Genomic DNA, 17,957 nt, shown 5'->3' on the forward strand with positions numbered 1-17,957 from the left:
AAACAGAAAGATGCGAGCGATGCGACTGAGGGGCTGAACAAACAATACCCCCACATCTAAAGAACTTTTATGAAAAGGTTGAAGAATAATTTTCTTATTAAACTATAGAGCTGGAGTATGGCCTACGATAACGATAGCTTACATTCTGATAGCTTGAATTCTCTAGCGACAGAAAATGAATTAATAATTGACGATCAAACAGGGTATCAAAGCGAAGCTATACCATTAGACTTGAGAAGTGTCGCAGATGATGCACTTTCTAGACACCTTTCTAGAATTCAGTCTAAGAGATCGAGCGTACCGTCAAATAATGAAACTTCTGAAGACTTAGAGGCCAATTTGAAGAAGTCGATGTCCATATCTAGCGATAAGAAATTTTCTAGATTTCCTGAGAGAACAAAGAGATTATGTGTAGCCATTGCTGCGATTTCTGGATTCTTGTCACCGTTGTCAAGTCTAACATTCCTACCGGCTATTCCTGAGATTGCAGCACGGTTTAATACCACTGCTGAAGTGATCAATATTTCTAGTGCGGTATATTGCATATTTATGTCTCTTTCACCTTGTGTGTTCTCACCTCTATCCGATATTTATGGTAGGCGAAATACATTTTTATGGTGCTGTTCTCTTTTTACGGTTACGACGATCTTGGTTGCAGTTTCTCAAAACTTGGCAATGTTTTACGTTTTCAGATCGTTAACAGCCTTATTTGGTACTTCCTTTTTCAGTATTGGTGGTCACATTGTTGGAGACTTGTATCCACCGGTATTAAGAGGAACTAATATGTCCTATATAGTCATGGGATCACAAGTTGGTACTGGGTTTGGAGGTGTTATTGGTGGTATCATAGTTAATTTCACAAGTTGGAGGGTCATCTTTTGGGTTTTAGCAGGTATAGGTTGTAGCGTATTTGTAATGGCCCTAGTTTTTTTGCCTGAGACGTTAGAAGAAACTAAACATTCAATAATTTTAAGAGAAGCTCGAAAAGAAAACCCTAAGAAGAAGTTCGTATTCATAGGCTTCAATCCTCTTAGAATTATGACTGCATTGAAGTATCCTAACTTATCGATCAATGGCTATATTAGTATTGCGATTCTTTACAATATGTATAATTTGTTGACGCCTATAAGAAAAGTTGTTGACCCAAGGTTTGACCTAACTGAGCCCATCTATAGTGGGTTATTTTACCTTCCTCCTGGCGTAGGGTATCTCATTGGTAGTCTTTTCGGTGGTCGTTGGGCAGACTATGTTGTAAAAAGATATATCAAAAAGCGTGGTAGGAGAGTTCCTGAAGACAGACTAAGAACCGTCTTGATTCCGTTAGGAATCGTCTACCCTGTATCGATGTTGATATACGGCTGGTCAATCGAGAAAAAAGTTGGAGGTATGGCTGTACCAATAATATTCATGTTTTTAAGTGGAGTTGCTCAGACGTGCATTTTTCCAGCAACCAATACCTACTGTGTTGACTCAATGCCAGAACTCCATGGAGATGGTATTGCCAGTAGTTATTTTTCAAGATATCTCGCTGGAGCAGTCGCTTCAGCAACTTGTTTGAGGAGTATTGATAGTATAGGCGTTGGATGGTCATGCACAATCAGCGCTTTTATTCTATGGTTGGGGCTAGTCTGTAGTGTTATATTGATTCGATATGGTGAGACATTAAGAGTTAAGGCATTAGTTAGATATGGGCTACGAAGTCAAAAGGAAATACTTAAAAAGTAAACTGATATAATATATAGAATAGAGATAATAATTCCCTGGATGTTCAAATTGCATCAAATTTAAATTTTTCAACGTTAATTCCAAAAAACTGACATGTGTAGCTTTGGCTTCACCACTCAGATTAATAATCCTGCCACACATGCTAAGATGGCTGAAATTCCAAGACCTTTGAGCGATGAACCATTCTCAGAATTTGGAGATTGGTGATTTGTGGCATTGGACAGATTGCTAGCGCCTGCTTGTCCGCTGCCCTGAGGAGTCGTCAAATTAGATGTAACGTTCTTATAATGGAGGGGACTTGGCATCGTTGGGACGTAATCTTTGTATTGAGGTTCGTTAGACTCAAATTCTTCAGATTGGAGTGCTTCCTCTTCATCAAATACGTATCCCTCGGCGGTGACTTCTGAAAGCTCTTTTAAATCCTCATTATGGCTTTCTTCATATTCTTCCAACAAGCTTGCGACCCTCAAATCTGATGCCAACTGGATGTCAGCGCATGCAAACTTAGTCAAGTTCGCAAAGTGGAAAACGATAGACCTACCAACGATATAAGACTTCGACTTCTTGTTTAATGATAGATATGGATCGACGTACTTTGTCTCAAAGCAAGAAGTGTCTATCCAACCGTGTTTACCAGATAGATCTCCGACCTGGCAGTAAGCATCCTTCTTTTGATTATCACAATCTGGAGGTGCATTGTAAGGGTTGAAATGATCTCCCACAGCATCGCAATCACCATCTTCTGGCACCAGGTATTCATGAATATGGTACACAAACGGACCACCAGATTTTGGTAACCCAGTCATGTCAACGTGAACCTTAACCGCTTTTCCTTTCTTTGCTGTGAAAACAATGTTTCCCTTTACCTTCAGGTCAAATCCAAAAGGAAAGTCAGCAATTGCAACTACATCCTTGGGGTTCTTTTTTATCTTAGGTGCTTTGCCAGCAGCAACTAAGGCTGAACTAGCCATCATAGCCGTAACTATGTACGAAAAACTGAGTTGCATTTTTTATTTCGCTGTTTGTCTTCTGTCTTCTTTCTGTAACTTTAATATTTATCTTTTTGAAGCTGCTCTCTTGTCTTATTTATAGACAGTTTAGGCTCATCCACAAATACAATAACTGCAGTCAAAGCCGAGTTTTTGTGGTTCTGAATCACTTTTGCAGTATATGATTGTGTTCTTCCAAGTTACACAACTAACACGTTTTAATATAGGGATTTGAACTCTTTTACATGTACTTTAGTCAAAATATGCCTAAAATAAGAAGTTTATTACGACCAAGTATAAAATTAAAGTATTTAATTCAATTGGACACAGTCCAAGTTTTGAAAGGTCCCTATGAACTACTATAGGAATGGATAACGTTATATAGAGTTACTTGTAGGTCAGACTCTTTAAAGCGTTGAGTTAGAGGTCTTTTGTACTTCTCATTTTGCAATCAAAAAAGAATGCAACCGTTTTCGTCTTATACTGCATACAGCGTAGCCTCCTATAAAGGAGCATAATATCATGACCCCACACTTTTTGAGCGATTTCTAGAAATGTCTACGTCACAAGATCATGACTATAAATATTGATCAAGAATTAGAAAGTTGAAATCTCGTCGAAGTATTCAAACATTATTTCTAAGAAATAAATTAACAAATAAGAAGAAATTAAGCATGTCAAAAACTCATAAATGGACAATTCACGAAGCAAAGGGTCAAGCTAGATGGTTTACGCATAAAGGACCGACCAATATGAATCCAAAGAAGGTAAAGAAAATGGGCGCCGGAAAGAACAATTGGGGTCAACCGGGAGATGAATTAGATGAGTTAAATGAAGATTTCAACTTCTTCGGTCGCTCAGAAAGAAGAAACTCCAACCATCAATTGAATGAAGCCAACATGAGAATCTTGAATGACAAGTTGGAAACCGATTTACAAGGTTGAAGTCCAGAAACTTGGACTATATCACTTTATGAGGAATATGAATTGTAGTACGAATTTACGATATAAATAGTCTAAAGATACATTTTACGAAGCTTTTCAATAACTTTCCAGTTGCTGCTGTAGCAATAATTCTCTTTCGCTTTTCCAACCTTTACGTTTTTGTCTTTCTTCATATGCCTCCTTATTCTTCAAAACTCTATCAACAATGAATTGTGTATTCATATCGTCATATTTGTGCCTCCCGATTTTCGCATACAAGCCTTGCTCTTTAGTTTCATCGTAAGCGTTGTCAATAATCGGTGTTGGTCCATGATATACCTTGATTACTTTTCCTGGAATCTTCTCCAAAAACTCTGAAGATGGCTTGTAAGGGGCACCCAATATTATACCATCTACATAACGACATTGCAAGACACACAAAGACCTCTCGAAAATATTCATGATGGGATAATTGAGCCCTTTAATTTTATTTATCGTAGGATCATCATGAATGCCAACCAACACACTCGAACCATCTTCCTTTGCTTTTCCGGCAATTACTTTTAATAATTCAATGTGACCTGGATGAAAAAGGTCAAAGCCACCATCGACGTAACTAATTTTATGAAAAGGCTTTGGAGAGGAGAACAATGCAGTGAGTTCTGAATTTCCATAGGAATTTACATACACGCTAGAACCTAGCTGCAATCCAGATTCGTCCGACGCATACGCCTTGAACTTCTCTAAATTATCTTGTTTGAACAAATCATGTTGTTTGACATCTCTACAATTTTCAAGAGATGCATAATGATGTACTTTGTCCATTAGTAGCATTCTCCCAACCAAATCTGTCGTGGAAATATTAGGCGTTCTTTTAACAACAACAAACCTTCCCAAATCCTTGACTAATTGATAACAATCTTCTCCATCTGCATCAGTAGTGATATCATCACCGTGTACAACATACTTGCAGTCGTATTTATCCATTATTTTCGGATCAGTAACATATGGTGCTCCTGGAATTACTTCTGTTGACCATTTACACGCTTCAACAGCTGTTACTCTCTCATCCATTTTCATCACCACAGGACCCTTATTAAGCAATATTTCTTCATCTGAGTGTACCCCAACGTATAATTCTTTTCCTAATTGCCTTGCTTGAAGCATTGCACCCGCGTGGCCCATACCTGTTAGTACTTTACTACTTATATAGTACGATGATTCGAGAAGACATACCGTGATGCGCAAAATCAAAGCATCCATCGATCCAAATTCTACAGTTTTCTATTCCTTTTGGTCTTTCATACATTGTTAAGAATGGCAAAATATTTATCAATATTATATTGATATTGAGATTATGACTATGAAAAAATTATGCAAATGCTCACTCCGAAATTTTACTACAAAACGTTAATATGTTTTTGGCTGCGTAGTTTAATAGAGAACTCCTCAGATCACACTATCGTTCAAACAAACCCTGTCCTTTGTTCACTCTGTGCAAAATTCCTGTCGTTATGTTTATTGTATCTCCTTCCATTAGGGCCATTTGAAGGAACAGCACTCCTAGAATGCGAAGCTGGATGGGAAGCTGGATTTGATATAGGTCCAGAGTATGTAGGCACCTTATTTTCCTGCCTTAGCTTACCAACGTGCTCCATGTACTTATATATATGGCCAGCATTCCTGGTTGAGCAACCATATAACCAACTGAAAAATGAGCCAATGATTGGAGGAAAAGTGATGATCATGTTGAAAACAATTTCTCCTTGCATTTCTGCGATAAGCTTGTTTGGAAGTTGCATCTCTTTTTCTACCATAGTTAGCAACCGTGTATGAACCACGTACATTAAAAGAGGGCCAAGTCCTGGCAAAAGAAAAACCACTAATGGAGCTAAACCCAAGCCGCAATCCATACCTACACCACAGGAACCAAGAAAGCACTTGTCGTGAATCCAAGCCTTCTTTTGTACTTTTTTCCAAAGCTTCTGCTCCTCTGGTGTACTATAGGGTCCTAATTTTCTTCTTCTTCCTTCATCTTCGTATGGATTAATGTTATTGAAATGGTCCTCCGCATAATCATTGAACTTGTCCATAACAAGATCATACCCTGGCAACCCTTGCAACTGTTGCTGAAATTGGGACATGTCTAGAAGTACAGCTACGTCGTCGTTGTGCGTAGAAATTCAAAATCAATATATGCTAGAAGTTATGCATTTTCTAAGTACGTGGCAATTATATGGTCATAGTCATCGGATAAAGTATCGCGGACTCCAAATTTGGAACCGTCTTAGTTTCCAGGCTACATCTATACATTCAAACTTAGTGAAATAATATTGTACAATTCATTAGCTTATCAATGAGTCTAGTTCTTTGGGCAGTACAGAAGAGAAGATTCCCCCAGTCTCCTTGCCGCAAATAAAGCATGTAGTTTTGTTTTTGGACTTGATTCTGCTTAAGAGACAGGTCTGGCAAAATATATGTTCACAAGTGGTCTTAACAGGTTTTTTATAGTCCTCTTTGCAAAGTACACATTTGAATGGAATTTGGTCTACTTTGGGATTGGGTTTCGCTTTCGTCTTCGTAACATTTTCCCATTCCTTCTCTATAGGCTTTTTTTGTCTCGATTCATCTCTAATATGTAAAAACTTACAAGTGTCTCCATAACCGCAGTAACCAGTTTGTAAAAAGTCCTTACATACATCTGGTTGAAAGTCCGTTATTGTAATTGTCCTGATATTTTGCGGAGCACCTTTCAAAGTGCTAGATGGTTTTGAGTTTTCGTCTGAGGCTAGCCCTTGAATTACAGGTTCTGCCTCCTTCTTCGAGCTTGTTTCAAAATATCCCACAGAGCTCTTTGAAGTAGTTCCTTCATTTTTGCCGTTGGGATGCTTCCTCTTTTTGAACTCTCTTTGTGGTATCCTGATACTAGCTTCAGAGTTGGTTTCAGATCCCGAGCCATCGCTTTCGAAATCTAGCTTTCTCTTAGCATCAGATTTTGACCGCCTAATGGTTCTTTTCTTGAACATTCCTATTAAGCATTTCTAAGTCATTACATATAAATTGTAATTAGCTATGATATTTGATTTATAATATTAAAGGGTTTCGTGCAGTCTGAAATTTTTACAGAACTGATTGCTTCCGGAAGATACTTAGATGCCTAATTCGACACTACGAACTTAGCATAGCATAATGTGGAGAATTGCTCAAGCTGGAAAGCAAAGCGGTAAAGTGTTTATTAGACTCTATGGACAGACTCAGACAATAAAATCATTTTTCGATATCTTTCCAAAGACGTTTCCTCATGGAGGACCTCCGAAAGATTCTTTTAAGATCAACTTAAAGCAACTTCAGCGAGAATACAGACAAGTTCAAGGTCAGAGCCATCCTGACGTCGTCTTTGGATCTAGCATATTAAGTAAGAATGAAGGGGGCAAAACCAAAGAAGACTATTCATCAACCGTGAACAAAGCATATATCACTCTTAGGAGTCCCTACAACAGAATAGCCCACATAATTAAGCTTAATCATCCCGAGCACTTGGATATAACTAAGGAGACTTCGAATGATTTGATTGCGAAGTATCAAGCTAATTCTCCTGAAAGTGCATTAGAATATAAGGAAATGCTTATGTTAGTATTGGAAGCACATGAGTCATTGGAGACGGCAACTCTGGAGGAGCACTTGGATGACTTGAAGGATGAAAATGATGCCAGAATAGTACAAAGTGAAAACGTAATAGACAGTTTATTGAAAGAACCCAAAATCGATTGGGATACTGTGACAATGGAGGCCATAAAATTAAAATACTGGGTAAATATCCAGAATGGCATAAAGGAATGGGAACCTGGCAAGCCAGTTCACTTGACACATTAGGTTGTTTGAAAATTAGTCATTAGTTAGAGAATTTATTCCGTTTATACATTGTATCGTTCCATACTTAGCAAAAATTAAGATAATATATATGCATTACAGTAGTAAAATTTTATGCTTGAAAGGGAAGGGTACAAAGATCTGCAAGACATCATCAACTACCCTCACTTGCCATTGTTTTGTCATCATCATCATCTATGCCACTTTCACTATTAGACTGACCATCAGAATTATATCCATTAGGTATGCTAGTTTCGCAGTTCTCGTATTCTTCTCTCTCAGCGTCACTTCGGGGGTTAGATCTTAGCCATTTCATACGCGGGCCACTTGCGCTTAGCTCATTGATTTTAAAACCAAAGAGTCTTAAACCGAAATCATTTTGATTCACTTTGTTTATCCTAATTCTACATTGATTTTCAATCTCTGGAAACATTTTGATCAACAAACCAGGAAACGTCGTACCAAAAAAAGCGCCATCAATGTTTAAATACCTTGAACTCGATGGTAAATAAATGTCATTGCAACAAGGACAATATAACCTAACTGTTTCTTGACCCGGGATATCAGTCGATCCTACTGGTATTAAGTGCATCCCATCACAATAGTATCTTGGACACGATCCAAATTCGTTCCTCTCAAATTTACTAGCCATTGCAGTTAATCCTGGTTTCGATATAATATATCGAGCATGTATTAACCCGTATAATAATTCGGCAGAGTGTGCAAGCAATGACTTATTAGGTAATTCAGTCTTTCCATTCTTACTCGCCCCACCACTGGAATTATTGTTATCTTCTGATGTTTCTACTTGGTAGTCTAATATTGTATAAAGTGCTTCTCTATAATATGGCACTTGCAGTGACAACCCTGTTAAATTGAAATCGTCTTCAATAAAATCCTGTGAGACAGGAACAAAGTAGTCATGTCCAAATAGTTCACAGAACTGTTGAATCCATGGAACGTAATCCTCCTCTATATCACTAGACATATCCTAGATAACTAGATTCTTGTTTTCTGATCCTTAATGTTAACTGTGTCAGCCCATCCTTTAAAGAATTAGTATGGCAGAAATGCGAAGTTGTTTATTTTTGTGTAACATGGGTAATATCGACAATTCTAAATGTCTCCATAATCTTGAAAAGTCTGCTCAAAAGCGTGGTGACTAAAACTGGTTCAATAATTCAACAAGTATTTTGAGTATGTTAGTGTTCTCTTTGGAATCGGCCACATTGTTAGCCGTCGTATTTTTAGTGCTATTTTTCCAGAAGTTGACGACATTAGTGGGTAAAGGCAATATTTCAGATTGGGCATGGTATGGTTATAGGAAGTATGCGGTAAGCATCGGAGATGCCGAAATCAGCAGTTTAGCCGCCAAATCAAAGGAGTTGAACGAAGTGAATAAGGAGAAGAAGTCAATTAGTGCACAAGATGAGTACGCCAGGTGGACAAAATTGAATAGAAAATCAGATCAGCTTACAAATGAGCTTAAGACATTAAATGAGCAATTAATACTGAAGAAGAGCGTTTTGACAAAATATGTGAATTTTATTATTATGCTTACAACCACAATTCCTCTTTGGTTCATAAGATATTGGTATAGAAAGACAGTTTTATTTTACTTACCGAAAGGTGTTTTTCCTCCTCTGATAGAGTGGTTTCTCGCTCTTCCATTCACTCAGGTGGGAGGTATAGGGTTGACGGTATACATCTTTTCTGTTAATTCTGTTTTATCAGACTTATTCTTCTTATTAAGCTTCCCTTTTTCTAAATCAGTTGATGAGCCCGAAGAGCCCTTAAAGAATGAGATTCCTATTGGAGAAAAGGATTAGAGAAGAATTATTATTCACCAAAAACTATAAAAGGGATAACTTGCATTAATTATACAGTAGATTTAGTTTTTAATTTACAAATTCTATCAATTCATTAAATTTTGTTTTCATAACGTCTTTTAGTTCTTCGTTCTTTTCTGTGAAAACATAATTGTTAATCTTTTCTTTTGCTAGATCATTTTTGAAGGAGCTGCAGGTTAATTGGATAAGCGAGTTGATAGCAGCATTTGTTGTAATTGGAGAGGGATTCGAAGCATCTTGGGACAAATAGTACCACGAATCCATTACCAATATCCAGGTTCTCAAGTGTATCGAATATCCATAGATATTGTTTGTGTTTTCTAAAACCACTAGTGGTGTTCCATCGGCGACATTGATCTCAAGGATCCGAATATTAGGGGTAGCTAGTAAAGAAGTTTTTCTTGAAGATTTTTCTGCTTCAGGGATTTCAATATTATTTAAAACTGTTGCAATGGAAACACCTTTCACTACTGCCTGCAAACTTTTTGGAGTAGCAGATAATTTCCAAGTATATATTAAACCAGTACTAGTCAAAACCATCAAATAATTTCCTCGTTGCTTGACCATTAAAAGATTAGCGCCTATTTCAAAACTTGGGCAAAGGTAATTTCCCGATTCAGCTAAGATGATTTGAATAGTTCCATTGAACGAGACCAACACATAATATGTCAATAACCCTTCAATTACAAACGGTAAGGCATGCTGGATCTTGTATGGAAAATAAAGAATATATTTTCTCTCGTTATGGTCTCTGTTGGTCGTTACGATAACAATGGTGGGATCTTGGAAGTCAACTTTATCGTTTTGCTCCGCATCTTCTTCATCTTCAGACCAAGGCTGTCCATTTCTTACCTCGATAGTAGATCTTACTGACCTTGGGGATGCATCTTCCGTAAAGTCTGGATTTTCGAAATGGAATACTCCACTGACTATTACTGAGAAGATTAAATCTTCGTCAATTTCGACAGAGGCACTATTAGCGATATCAATGGAGTTCTCTTTAGAGCTACTTAACATTGAATTTATTTCGTGATTCAAAGTTAGTTGATTATTAAATAAAGATTCTGATAGATCTGAAACCGCTTTTAAACAGTTAGGATATCTTGTTTCCATCATGGCTCTTTTCAATTTGTTTCTTTGGCGTTTCAAAACCATTCCTGATACGTTTTGTTGATTATTAATGCTTGTCTCATCAATTCCCATATCCTCATTATCATTAATAGGGTCGTAAGTAGCTTCATTATTTAACGAAGGTTCATGCGTACTCTTTTCCTTAATTCCGTGAACAGATGTGTGGACTCCTAACCTTGGAAGATGATATTCAGTCTGAGATAACTTCCTATTAAATTGAAAATTTGACACGGCAGTACGCTTGACAGAAATTAAAGAGTTATTTGCAGATGCAGAGGATGACATTAGAATAGGAGCAACTCTTTTTTTACCATCTTTTGTGATTGTAACTTTGGGTGCAACTTTATGTTTTGTTGCGACTTTGTTTGGAGTAACTTTTGTACTTTCTACCTTATCTGGAGAGCTAACAATCAATTGAGGTCCATCAAGTTCTGTTGAAACCTTCTTTTCTACTTTTTGCTCCGTCAGGCCAGATTTCTGTTCCAACAACAATTGCTCAATGCTCTCCGGGAATAGAGTGGATTCTCTATCGGCGCCATACCTATGAAGCTGTAAATTATTCATATCTTGGCTAACGACAATCCCTAGCTCCTTTGCTTCGAAAGAGACACATGTGATTGATCCGTCTAAACTACTGAAATAAAGCGTTTCACCATCCGGAGACCAGCATATATCGGTAATGGAATTCTCCGTTATCTCTTTCGCCACTACAATTGGTCGAGTATTTGACGTGCTCCATACGGCCAAACTTCTATCCTGACCTGCAGTTGCCAAAACGGTGGAGAACTTAGGCTCATCGTGATTAGCCCTCTGTTGGGGTTTGACTTCAAATAGTCTTGGAGAGAATGAGCAAACTTCACATGGTGCCTCATGTCCGATTAACGACACATCTGTCGCCCAACTACCCCTGCTTATGATTGCAACTGATGTAACTGGGCCATTGGTTGCATTGGGTACTGCTATATGCTGTCCATCAGGGGACCACGACATCCTTCTAAAATAAGACGTCAAAGGTGATTTCTTGAATGGATCTATGATTATATGCTCCATTTGAAACTCGTAGTTTCCGTATTCGTTAGCTTTCTTATGATATCTGAATATACGAACAGTTCGATCATCCGACGCAGTTGCAAAGAATTTATTGGCAGGGTCAAACACAATACCTTTGACCATCGATTGATGAATATCATATCGTTTTATTCTCTCAAAAGTTAACCCATTCCAAATAATAATCAGTCTATCCAATCCCACAGACACTAACAAAGCTCCATCTGGGGACCAACATAAATCCTGGACATCATTGTCATGGGCAACCAACCTCTTCCTTACAGTCCAATGTTCTAGGTCTTGTTCTACCTCTCCAAATTGCTTCGGCTGGTTCAAATCATCCTTTTCCCATAGTAAAACAATTTTATCATCGGACCCGGAAGCCAAGAACCTGCCATCAGGGGAGAATTTTACACATGTTACTGCCCCATTATGGCGACTCATAGAACATAGTGGTCGACGTAAAGATTTAGATGGTAGGCTCTTCATATCTTGGGACGTTTCTGAGTCTAAACCACTAATATTCTTGAATTTCACTATTGTATCAGTGTCCCATATCTTGACATTACCATCGAGTCCACCTGACGCTAGTCTAGTTCCCTTGGAATTAATGCTAACTGAATAGCATTCAATGTGTTTATCATCGACTAGAAAATATTAGTATCTCTACGTTTCATAGTTTTATGAATTATCATTCAGATTAGCTTTCGAATTCACTTACCATTATGGCCAAACCAAGGAAGTTTTAAAATATGCATCTAACAATCACTACCAGATGATTATGCTGATTATTACAATACATAGAACTTTTTAGGTTTATTGACCAGTGCGACGATCAATTATCATAGAGAGATCGAAAAATGCGCAGCCAAAGATTACGATATTCATATAAATAAAAAGAACTCTAAATTTAATTCCTATTTAAAGACCAAACTCCGCTCTTATAGCTTCTCCAAATTTCTTGATACCAATGGCCAATTCGTCTAGTGGTACAGCGGCGTAAGTGCCTCTGAAAAAGATTTCATTTTTCTTCTCTGGATTTTCAGGAACATGATCTTGAGGTTCAGAAGAAGAAGCTTCAACTTTGAACCAAGACCCCGGAATCATTAAGGTACCATGTTCAACAGATTTTTCAAAAAGACTATTCTCCACTTTCAATGGATCCTCATTGAAATCCGATTTGAATTTCGGATGCTTTGAGGCATCAATTGAAACTGTGAAAAACATACCTGCGACGGGAGGAACAAATGTGACAACATCCTTGGGGCAGTGCTCTATAACCGCATCAATAGCAACATCTCTTTTGTGAGTGTATTCAGCTCTCAAGCCGATCAACCAATCCAAGTATCCTTTGTGGCCCCAGCTTTGAAGCAAGCTATTGACTAAAGATTGAGCAAGGCCCGCTGGACATTGAATACTGACTTCGTGTAATTTTAAGTATCTTTCTATGAGTTGAGCCTGTCCGACAATCCACCCTACTCTAAGTCCTGGTGCTAGAACCTTGGAGAAAGAATCTAATCTGATAACTCTACCTTCGGTATCCAAAGAAAGATACGAATCTACCAACGCTTCAATGAATTTATCGTGACTGTGAATTTGCTTGGATTCTCTTGCGGATTTGTCAGTAGTGTAAGTTTCCATTTGCAAAAAGTAGTAAGGTTCATCTTCAATGATCAAGAAATCATATTTGACAGCCAAGTCATAGATTGCCTTTCTTCTTTTGGCACTAATCGAGCATCCAGTTGGGTTTTGGCCTGTTGGGATAGTATATAAAAGCTTTGGCATCGGCCCAACCCAGTTTGCCAAAACCTCTGCGAGCTTCTCCGGGATAATACCATCATCATCCATTGCGATGGGGAAGGTATGAGCTCCCAATGCTGAAGCGGTCTCCAAAGCAGAACTGAAGGAATATTCTTCAACAAGAATTGTATCACCTCTCGTAGTAAAAGTTCTTAATGTTGCATCCCATGCCTCAGTGTTTCCGACAGACAAAAGTATATCCCAATCAGAGTAAGGTATTTTGTGAACCTCTTCGGTGTGCTCTTTCACAAATTTGAGAAGCTCTGGCTGTCCTTCTGTGTAGCCATATTGTAATGACCTTGAAAGTTCAATCTCATTAGGTTTATTCAAAGCTTTGTTCTTGAACACTTCAATGACCGTCTTATCACTATCTGTGATCTTTGCACCTATCCCATTTGGAAACGAAGGAGTTGGAATATCTGCAGTGACTTTATTAAATGGGAAGTAGTCAGACAAGGGTAATCCTCCACCCAAGAATGTCATTCCTGGCTGTCCAAAGTATTTGAAAGCAGTCTTTAATGGAGAAGCCTTCCGAGATTTCGCCTCTAAAGACAAATGGTGGGAAAGGTCTTTTGCTTCGGGCTTGGTCATATTCTTCAGTTTCTTGTTATAATTTAGTCTAATTCTAAGTAAGAGAAAACTGTTTCAGTTTATATTTAAATGTTTTATGCTTCAGAATAAAGTTGACTAATTTTTTTCGCGGCTCCGTCCCGATATGTATAGACCGATAACAAATATGAGTCAGTATTAACAAGAAAGGAGAAAAATTGACACGAGAAATATAAAGTAACACATTAACGTTCATTAATTAAAGCCTTGTAAGTCTATAAACCAGTGCTAAACCTTTTACTTTACGTAGAGGAATATGAGAATGAGCGTTGCATCTTTAACGAAGTTGAGAAAAGGCATCCAATAAGACCGAAGAAGGTGGCCCCTCATTCTTGTTCTTTTCGAAAACATTCCAGAAACGCAATGTTTCATCCCCAGCCCCTGTGACTATAGTCTCACCGTCAGGCGACAATGAGAGATATAAAACTCGGTAAGTATGTCCAGTGAGCTGAGCAAGCTGCTGCATTGACGGATATTTCCATACAATGATCTGGTTCCTTGAGTAACCATGAGTGGAGACCAATTCATTAGAGTTTTTAGACCAAATTAGATTACAGACTTGAGAACCAGTATTAACGTCATGTACTAAATTTCCAGTTAAGGTGTTCCAAGTTTTGATGGTTTTATCAGCCGTACCCCCGCCAGATGCAAGTATACCTCTCTGGTGTGGAGACCAGGCAATGGCCTTAACAGCGGCAGTATGATCATTAAATTCATATAGCGGCTTGGTGTTTAGACCATCCCAAATGAACAACTTATTATCATTACCACCGCTTGCTAGTTTATTCTCAGAATTCCATTTGAGTCCACATACTTCCTGCTTGTGACTTTCAAATCTATTAACGTAGTGGCTCTCCATTCTCACATCTCTATTTAATATGGTGCGATCTCTAGATCCACTAGAGAGAATATGTTCATTCCACGCCAAAGAACTTACTCTGAGATTATGTCCCGTCATAGTTCTAACGCATTTCATCTTTGTTGCATCCCATATTTCAACTAAACCTTTCGATGTACCGATAGCTACATGAGTTCCAGAACCAATCCAACTTAAGCTAGTCACTTTATCTTTATTAGACAAGTTGCATAATCTGTCAACAGACTGCGTCGCACCATCCCACAAATAGACATTATCACCTAATCCTACTGCTAAAACATCCTGCTGACCCCAATCTACTAAATTTAAATAAAAATCATCCGAAAGTTCGGGCGCATCCAAAACTCTATAAGGAACCTTCGAGATGTTTCGGGGCTTTTTCTGAGGTGACAATAACAATTTCTGTGATTCCTGGCGGACGGGAGATAAAGAATAAAGTTCGTTCTGTAAATCTCGAGATATTGGTCTTGTCTTTTGGGGTGATTGGTAAGTGAACAAGTTCGTCTTTCGTCTTGGCGTGTTTGTTATGTTATCTTCGAGATCATGATTAATAGCAGTTGTGGATAAATTATGTGCTGATGAAGTTCTTGGTGGCGGCGTTCTGGAGCCACTGTTTGCGTGAGTGTTTTGCATATCAGGCATAGATGTTGAACCTGGTAATTGAGAAGTTGAACTAGTACTTGAAGTTCCAGTGCTGTTTGGTCGTGGTTGTTTAGAGGCACCTCTACTACTAGGAGTCAAATCTGCTGTTGCCATCGGAACGTTATCACCAAATAGCTCTGCCTTCAAGACTGTTGAAAAGGTTCTGTTTGCTTCTTCCTCTTTCCTGATCTCTATTTCATTATCGGCACTTTTATTTCTTAAATTAGGTAATACCTCTTCATTGGAGAGACTAAATGCTGCTTGCAAGTCCACTCCAGTCCTATTAGGGATATAACGATCACTGAAAATTGATTTTTGGTTTCTTCGCCTTGGTGAAGTAGATGAAAAACTGACCCCTTCGTCCATCCTGGGAGGATCTCTTCGACGAGTTGACCTGGAAGGTGAGCGTGGAGTCTGAAGTATATTCCTCGCTATGCCTGAACCCCCCTCCCTATTATTCTGTTGACTCATTTGATTCACCTTGTTTGTAAGCAACAAACAGTCTGGGGAGAATTTTCTGATGCTCCTTCTTTTATATTATACTAGAAGCTCTCTTTCAACCTTTATATTATCAATTAATGAGCGGAAAGCAAAAACGGGCCAAGGGAATGATGATGTATTTCGTTTCCTCGAAATTCGTAAATATTTTATAGTAGAACTGATGATATTATATGCTTCCTCCTTTTCTATTATCAACTGGAGCTACAATGTCCAAATCACGTGAATAGATCAAAAAATGAAAATCCATCAATATGAAAAACGAACAAGCAAAGGAGGAACTAGCAGACAAGCAATCAAGGCTGCATGAGACTGTGGTCCGAAATCTAATGCTTGATGTATATGAAATAAAAGAAGTTTAAAAACTATTCCTTTTCTCTTTTCTCCACATTGTTGTGGCCAGAATGTCGTTTCGAAATATAGCGGATCACATATTTTTGATCATAAACTCGTCTATTTTGATCTCTACCGCTCTTAGCGTTGAAATTGATTGATTCAGTATGTAATCAAATCCTTGTTTAGTTCAATTTGAGACAAGGGATACAAATGTTAGGCAGGTACACTTTAAAGAACTTCCCATTGCCACATCCCAACTTGGAAGGTGCTTCGAAACTGCGTTATTATCGATACAGTTACTACGAAACTGCTTTTTCGAATATATATCAGCATCTATTTCGAATAAACAGCACTTGTATCTTCTTGTAGCATTTCAGCGCCCCAGATGTTCTTTTTTCTTCTTTTGTTTCTTCTCCCATCGTATTTTGCAGCTCCTGCAAACCGAGAAGGAATAGCAAAAATTAATCTAAAATACAAGGACTCCATGTATATCGTTACTGGATTCCTGCTAGGTACACCAGGTCAGTTGATTAATGATGCTGTATTGGACACCGGATCTTCTGATTTGGTTGTATCGAAGTCAACATTCAATCCTAAAAAATCCAAAAGTCTAAAGTTTACAGGAGTGAATGCAGACACTGGCTACTACACAACCAATACAATTAAGCTTCAGCAAGTAGTGGACGTTGTTAAAACTAAGGACTGGAGTGTTGGGAAACTAAAATTCGGATATACGTCAGAAAGTTATCTCGATTCATATTTCGGAATAGTAGGTGTTGGATATGATACTGACGAAGCTTTCGACAAATATGAAAATCTACCCGTTAGGTTAAAAAGTACAGGTGTTACACATACTAATATCTACAGTATATACGGAAAAGGGCTGAGTCCCTCAATCACTTTCGGGGGTGTTGACACTTCAGTGTATGAAGCTCCACTTATTAAGACTCCAGTCGCTCTTGAGATGGGCCCCAATGCCACAAGAAAGTATTACAACGTGTTAGCAGTGACTGTGAACTCAGCAAAACTTAACGGCATTATTATCTCAAATGAGAGATTAATCTATGCTATTGACTCAGGTTCTAACGTATTTGCAAGTTCGCAGCCAATAATAGATAACATTTGCACATTACTAGGAGATTTCAAAGTCTATAATGATACCAAATATTTCTTATATTCCACTGTCAAGGCAAATAGCTTATCCTTCGACATAACTGGATTTATAATATCTATTCCAATGCTCGAAATTGTTGATGATATTAAAGTGGTTGATAATAAGAAATATGCTAGTCTCAGAATGTACCCAGTCGAAATCGGTACTGATAGCTATGAAGGAGCGTTACCTAACGCAGTACTTAAATATTATTACACGGTTTATGACTTAGAAGCCAATAGTATCTTTTTTGCTCCTTACAAAAAAGATCCTACGCTGTCGAGTCCAAGAGCCATTTTGGATGCAAATTCGTATCCCATAGCAACACAGAATGCTCCGAATTATGAAAAAACATATACTTCATTTTACCAAAATAAATACGAAACTACAATTGGGACAACCACCTCAGCATCTTCCAGTACCAAAGTGTGTCATTCCAAACGTAAAGTTTAGTATCAGACAAAGATATAAGATTCATTAATGAGGTTTGGAAAAACTTAAATCATC

The 17,957-nt window shown here is 38.0% G+C and overlaps 13 protein-coding genes across 13 annotated transcripts; 5 read left to right on the forward strand and 8 right to left on the reverse strand.

Moving 5' to 3' along the window:
• Positions 1–117: 117 nt before the first annotated feature.
• PRCAT00003239001 (uncharacterized protein) lies at positions 118–1,725 on the forward strand (the record flags this gene model as incomplete). The annotated part of the gene is made up of 1 exon (XM_062953149.1): positions 118–1,725. The coding sequence occupies one exon, from the start codon at positions 118–120 to the stop codon at positions 1,723–1,725; it is 1,608 nt and encodes a 535-aa protein (XP_062809980.1).
• Positions 1,726–1,841: 116 nt separating this feature from the next.
• Positions 1,842–2,732, reverse strand: SOD6 (Sod6p; the record flags this gene model as incomplete). The annotated part of the gene is made up of 1 exon (XM_062953150.1): positions 1,842–2,732. The coding sequence occupies one exon, from the start codon at positions 2,730–2,732 to the stop codon at positions 1,842–1,844; it is 891 nt and encodes a 296-aa protein (XP_062809981.1).
• A 656-nt stretch (positions 2,733–3,388) lies between these two features.
• STF2 (Stf2p) lies at positions 3,389–3,658 on the forward strand (the record flags this gene model as incomplete). The annotated part of the gene is made up of 1 exon (XM_062953151.1): positions 3,389–3,658. One exon carries the CDS (start codon positions 3,389–3,391, stop codon positions 3,656–3,658), a length of 270 nt encoding a protein of 89 aa, XP_062809982.1.
• A 96-nt stretch (positions 3,659–3,754) lies between these two features.
• Positions 3,755–4,946, reverse strand: MUQ1 (ethanolamine-phosphate cytidylyltransferase; the record flags this gene model as incomplete). The annotated part of the gene is made up of 2 exons (XM_062953152.1): positions 3,755–4,824; positions 4,874–4,946. The coding sequence occupies 2 exons, from the start codon at positions 4,944–4,946 to the stop codon at positions 3,755–3,757; spliced, it is 1,143 nt and encodes a 380-aa protein (XP_062809983.1).
• Positions 4,947–5,103: 157 nt separating this feature from the next.
• Positions 5,104–5,781, reverse strand: PRCAT00003243001 (uncharacterized protein; the record flags this gene model as incomplete). Its single annotated transcript, XM_062953153.1, has 1 exon — positions 5,104–5,781. The coding sequence occupies one exon, from the start codon at positions 5,779–5,781 to the stop codon at positions 5,104–5,106; it is 678 nt and encodes a 225-aa protein (XP_062809984.1).
• Positions 5,782–5,982: 201 nt separating this feature from the next.
• PRCAT00003244001 (U2-type spliceosomal complex subunit) lies at positions 5,983–6,663 on the reverse strand (the record flags this gene model as incomplete). Its single annotated transcript, XM_062953154.1, has 1 exon — positions 5,983–6,663. The coding sequence occupies one exon, from the start codon at positions 6,661–6,663 to the stop codon at positions 5,983–5,985; it is 681 nt and encodes a 226-aa protein (XP_062809985.1).
• Positions 6,664–6,826: 163 nt separating this feature from the next.
• PRCAT00003245001 (J-type chaperone) lies at positions 6,827–7,510 on the forward strand (the record flags this gene model as incomplete). Its single annotated transcript, XM_062953156.1, has 1 exon — positions 6,827–7,510. The coding sequence occupies one exon, from the start codon at positions 6,827–6,829 to the stop codon at positions 7,508–7,510; it is 684 nt and encodes a 227-aa protein (XP_062809986.1).
• A 151-nt stretch (positions 7,511–7,661) lies between these two features.
• Positions 7,662–8,495, reverse strand: CKB1 (casein kinase 2 regulatory subunit; the record flags this gene model as incomplete). Its single annotated transcript, XM_062953157.1, has 1 exon — positions 7,662–8,495. The coding sequence occupies one exon, from the start codon at positions 8,493–8,495 to the stop codon at positions 7,662–7,664; it is 834 nt and encodes a 277-aa protein (XP_062809987.1).
• Positions 8,496–8,706: 211 nt separating this feature from the next.
• Positions 8,707–9,336, forward strand: PRCAT00003247001 (GET complex subunit; the record flags this gene model as incomplete). Its single annotated transcript, XM_062953158.1, has 1 exon — positions 8,707–9,336. The coding sequence occupies one exon, from the start codon at positions 8,707–8,709 to the stop codon at positions 9,334–9,336; it is 630 nt and encodes a 209-aa protein (XP_062809988.1).
• A 69-nt stretch (positions 9,337–9,405) lies between these two features.
• Positions 9,406–12,293, reverse strand: HIR1 (Hir1p; the record flags this gene model as incomplete). The annotated part of the gene is made up of 2 exons (XM_062953159.1): positions 9,406–12,182; positions 12,257–12,293. The coding sequence occupies 2 exons, from the start codon at positions 12,291–12,293 to the stop codon at positions 9,406–9,408; spliced, it is 2,814 nt and encodes a 937-aa protein (XP_062809989.1).
• A 163-nt stretch (positions 12,294–12,456) lies between these two features.
• ARO8 (bifunctional 2-aminoadipate transaminase/aromatic-amino-acid:2-oxoglutarate transaminase) lies at positions 12,457–13,926 on the reverse strand (the record flags this gene model as incomplete). Its single annotated transcript, XM_062953160.1, has 1 exon — positions 12,457–13,926. One exon carries the CDS (start codon positions 13,924–13,926, stop codon positions 12,457–12,459), a length of 1,470 nt encoding a protein of 489 aa, XP_062809990.1.
• A 295-nt stretch (positions 13,927–14,221) lies between these two features.
• CDH1 (Cdh1p) lies at positions 14,222–15,934 on the reverse strand (the record flags this gene model as incomplete). Its single annotated transcript, XM_062953161.1, has 1 exon — positions 14,222–15,934. One exon carries the CDS (start codon positions 15,932–15,934, stop codon positions 14,222–14,224), a length of 1,713 nt encoding a protein of 570 aa, XP_062809991.1.
• An 847-nt stretch (positions 15,935–16,781) lies between these two features.
• Positions 16,782–17,903, forward strand: SAP30 (aspartyl protease SAP30; the record flags this gene model as incomplete). The annotated part of the gene is made up of 1 exon (XM_062953162.1): positions 16,782–17,903. The coding sequence occupies one exon, from the start codon at positions 16,782–16,784 to the stop codon at positions 17,901–17,903; it is 1,122 nt and encodes a 373-aa protein (XP_062809992.1).
• Between the last annotated feature and the right edge of the window lie 54 nt (positions 17,904–17,957).

This window comes from Priceomyces carsonii (assembly GCF_900007245.1).
Source record: "Priceomyces carsonii strain CBS4050 genome assembly, scaffold: Debaryomyces_carsonii_scaffold_3, whole genome shotgun sequence".
In the NCBI taxonomy this organism is placed as follows: domain Eukaryota; kingdom Fungi; phylum Ascomycota; class Pichiomycetes; order Serinales; family Debaryomycetaceae; genus Priceomyces; species Priceomyces carsonii.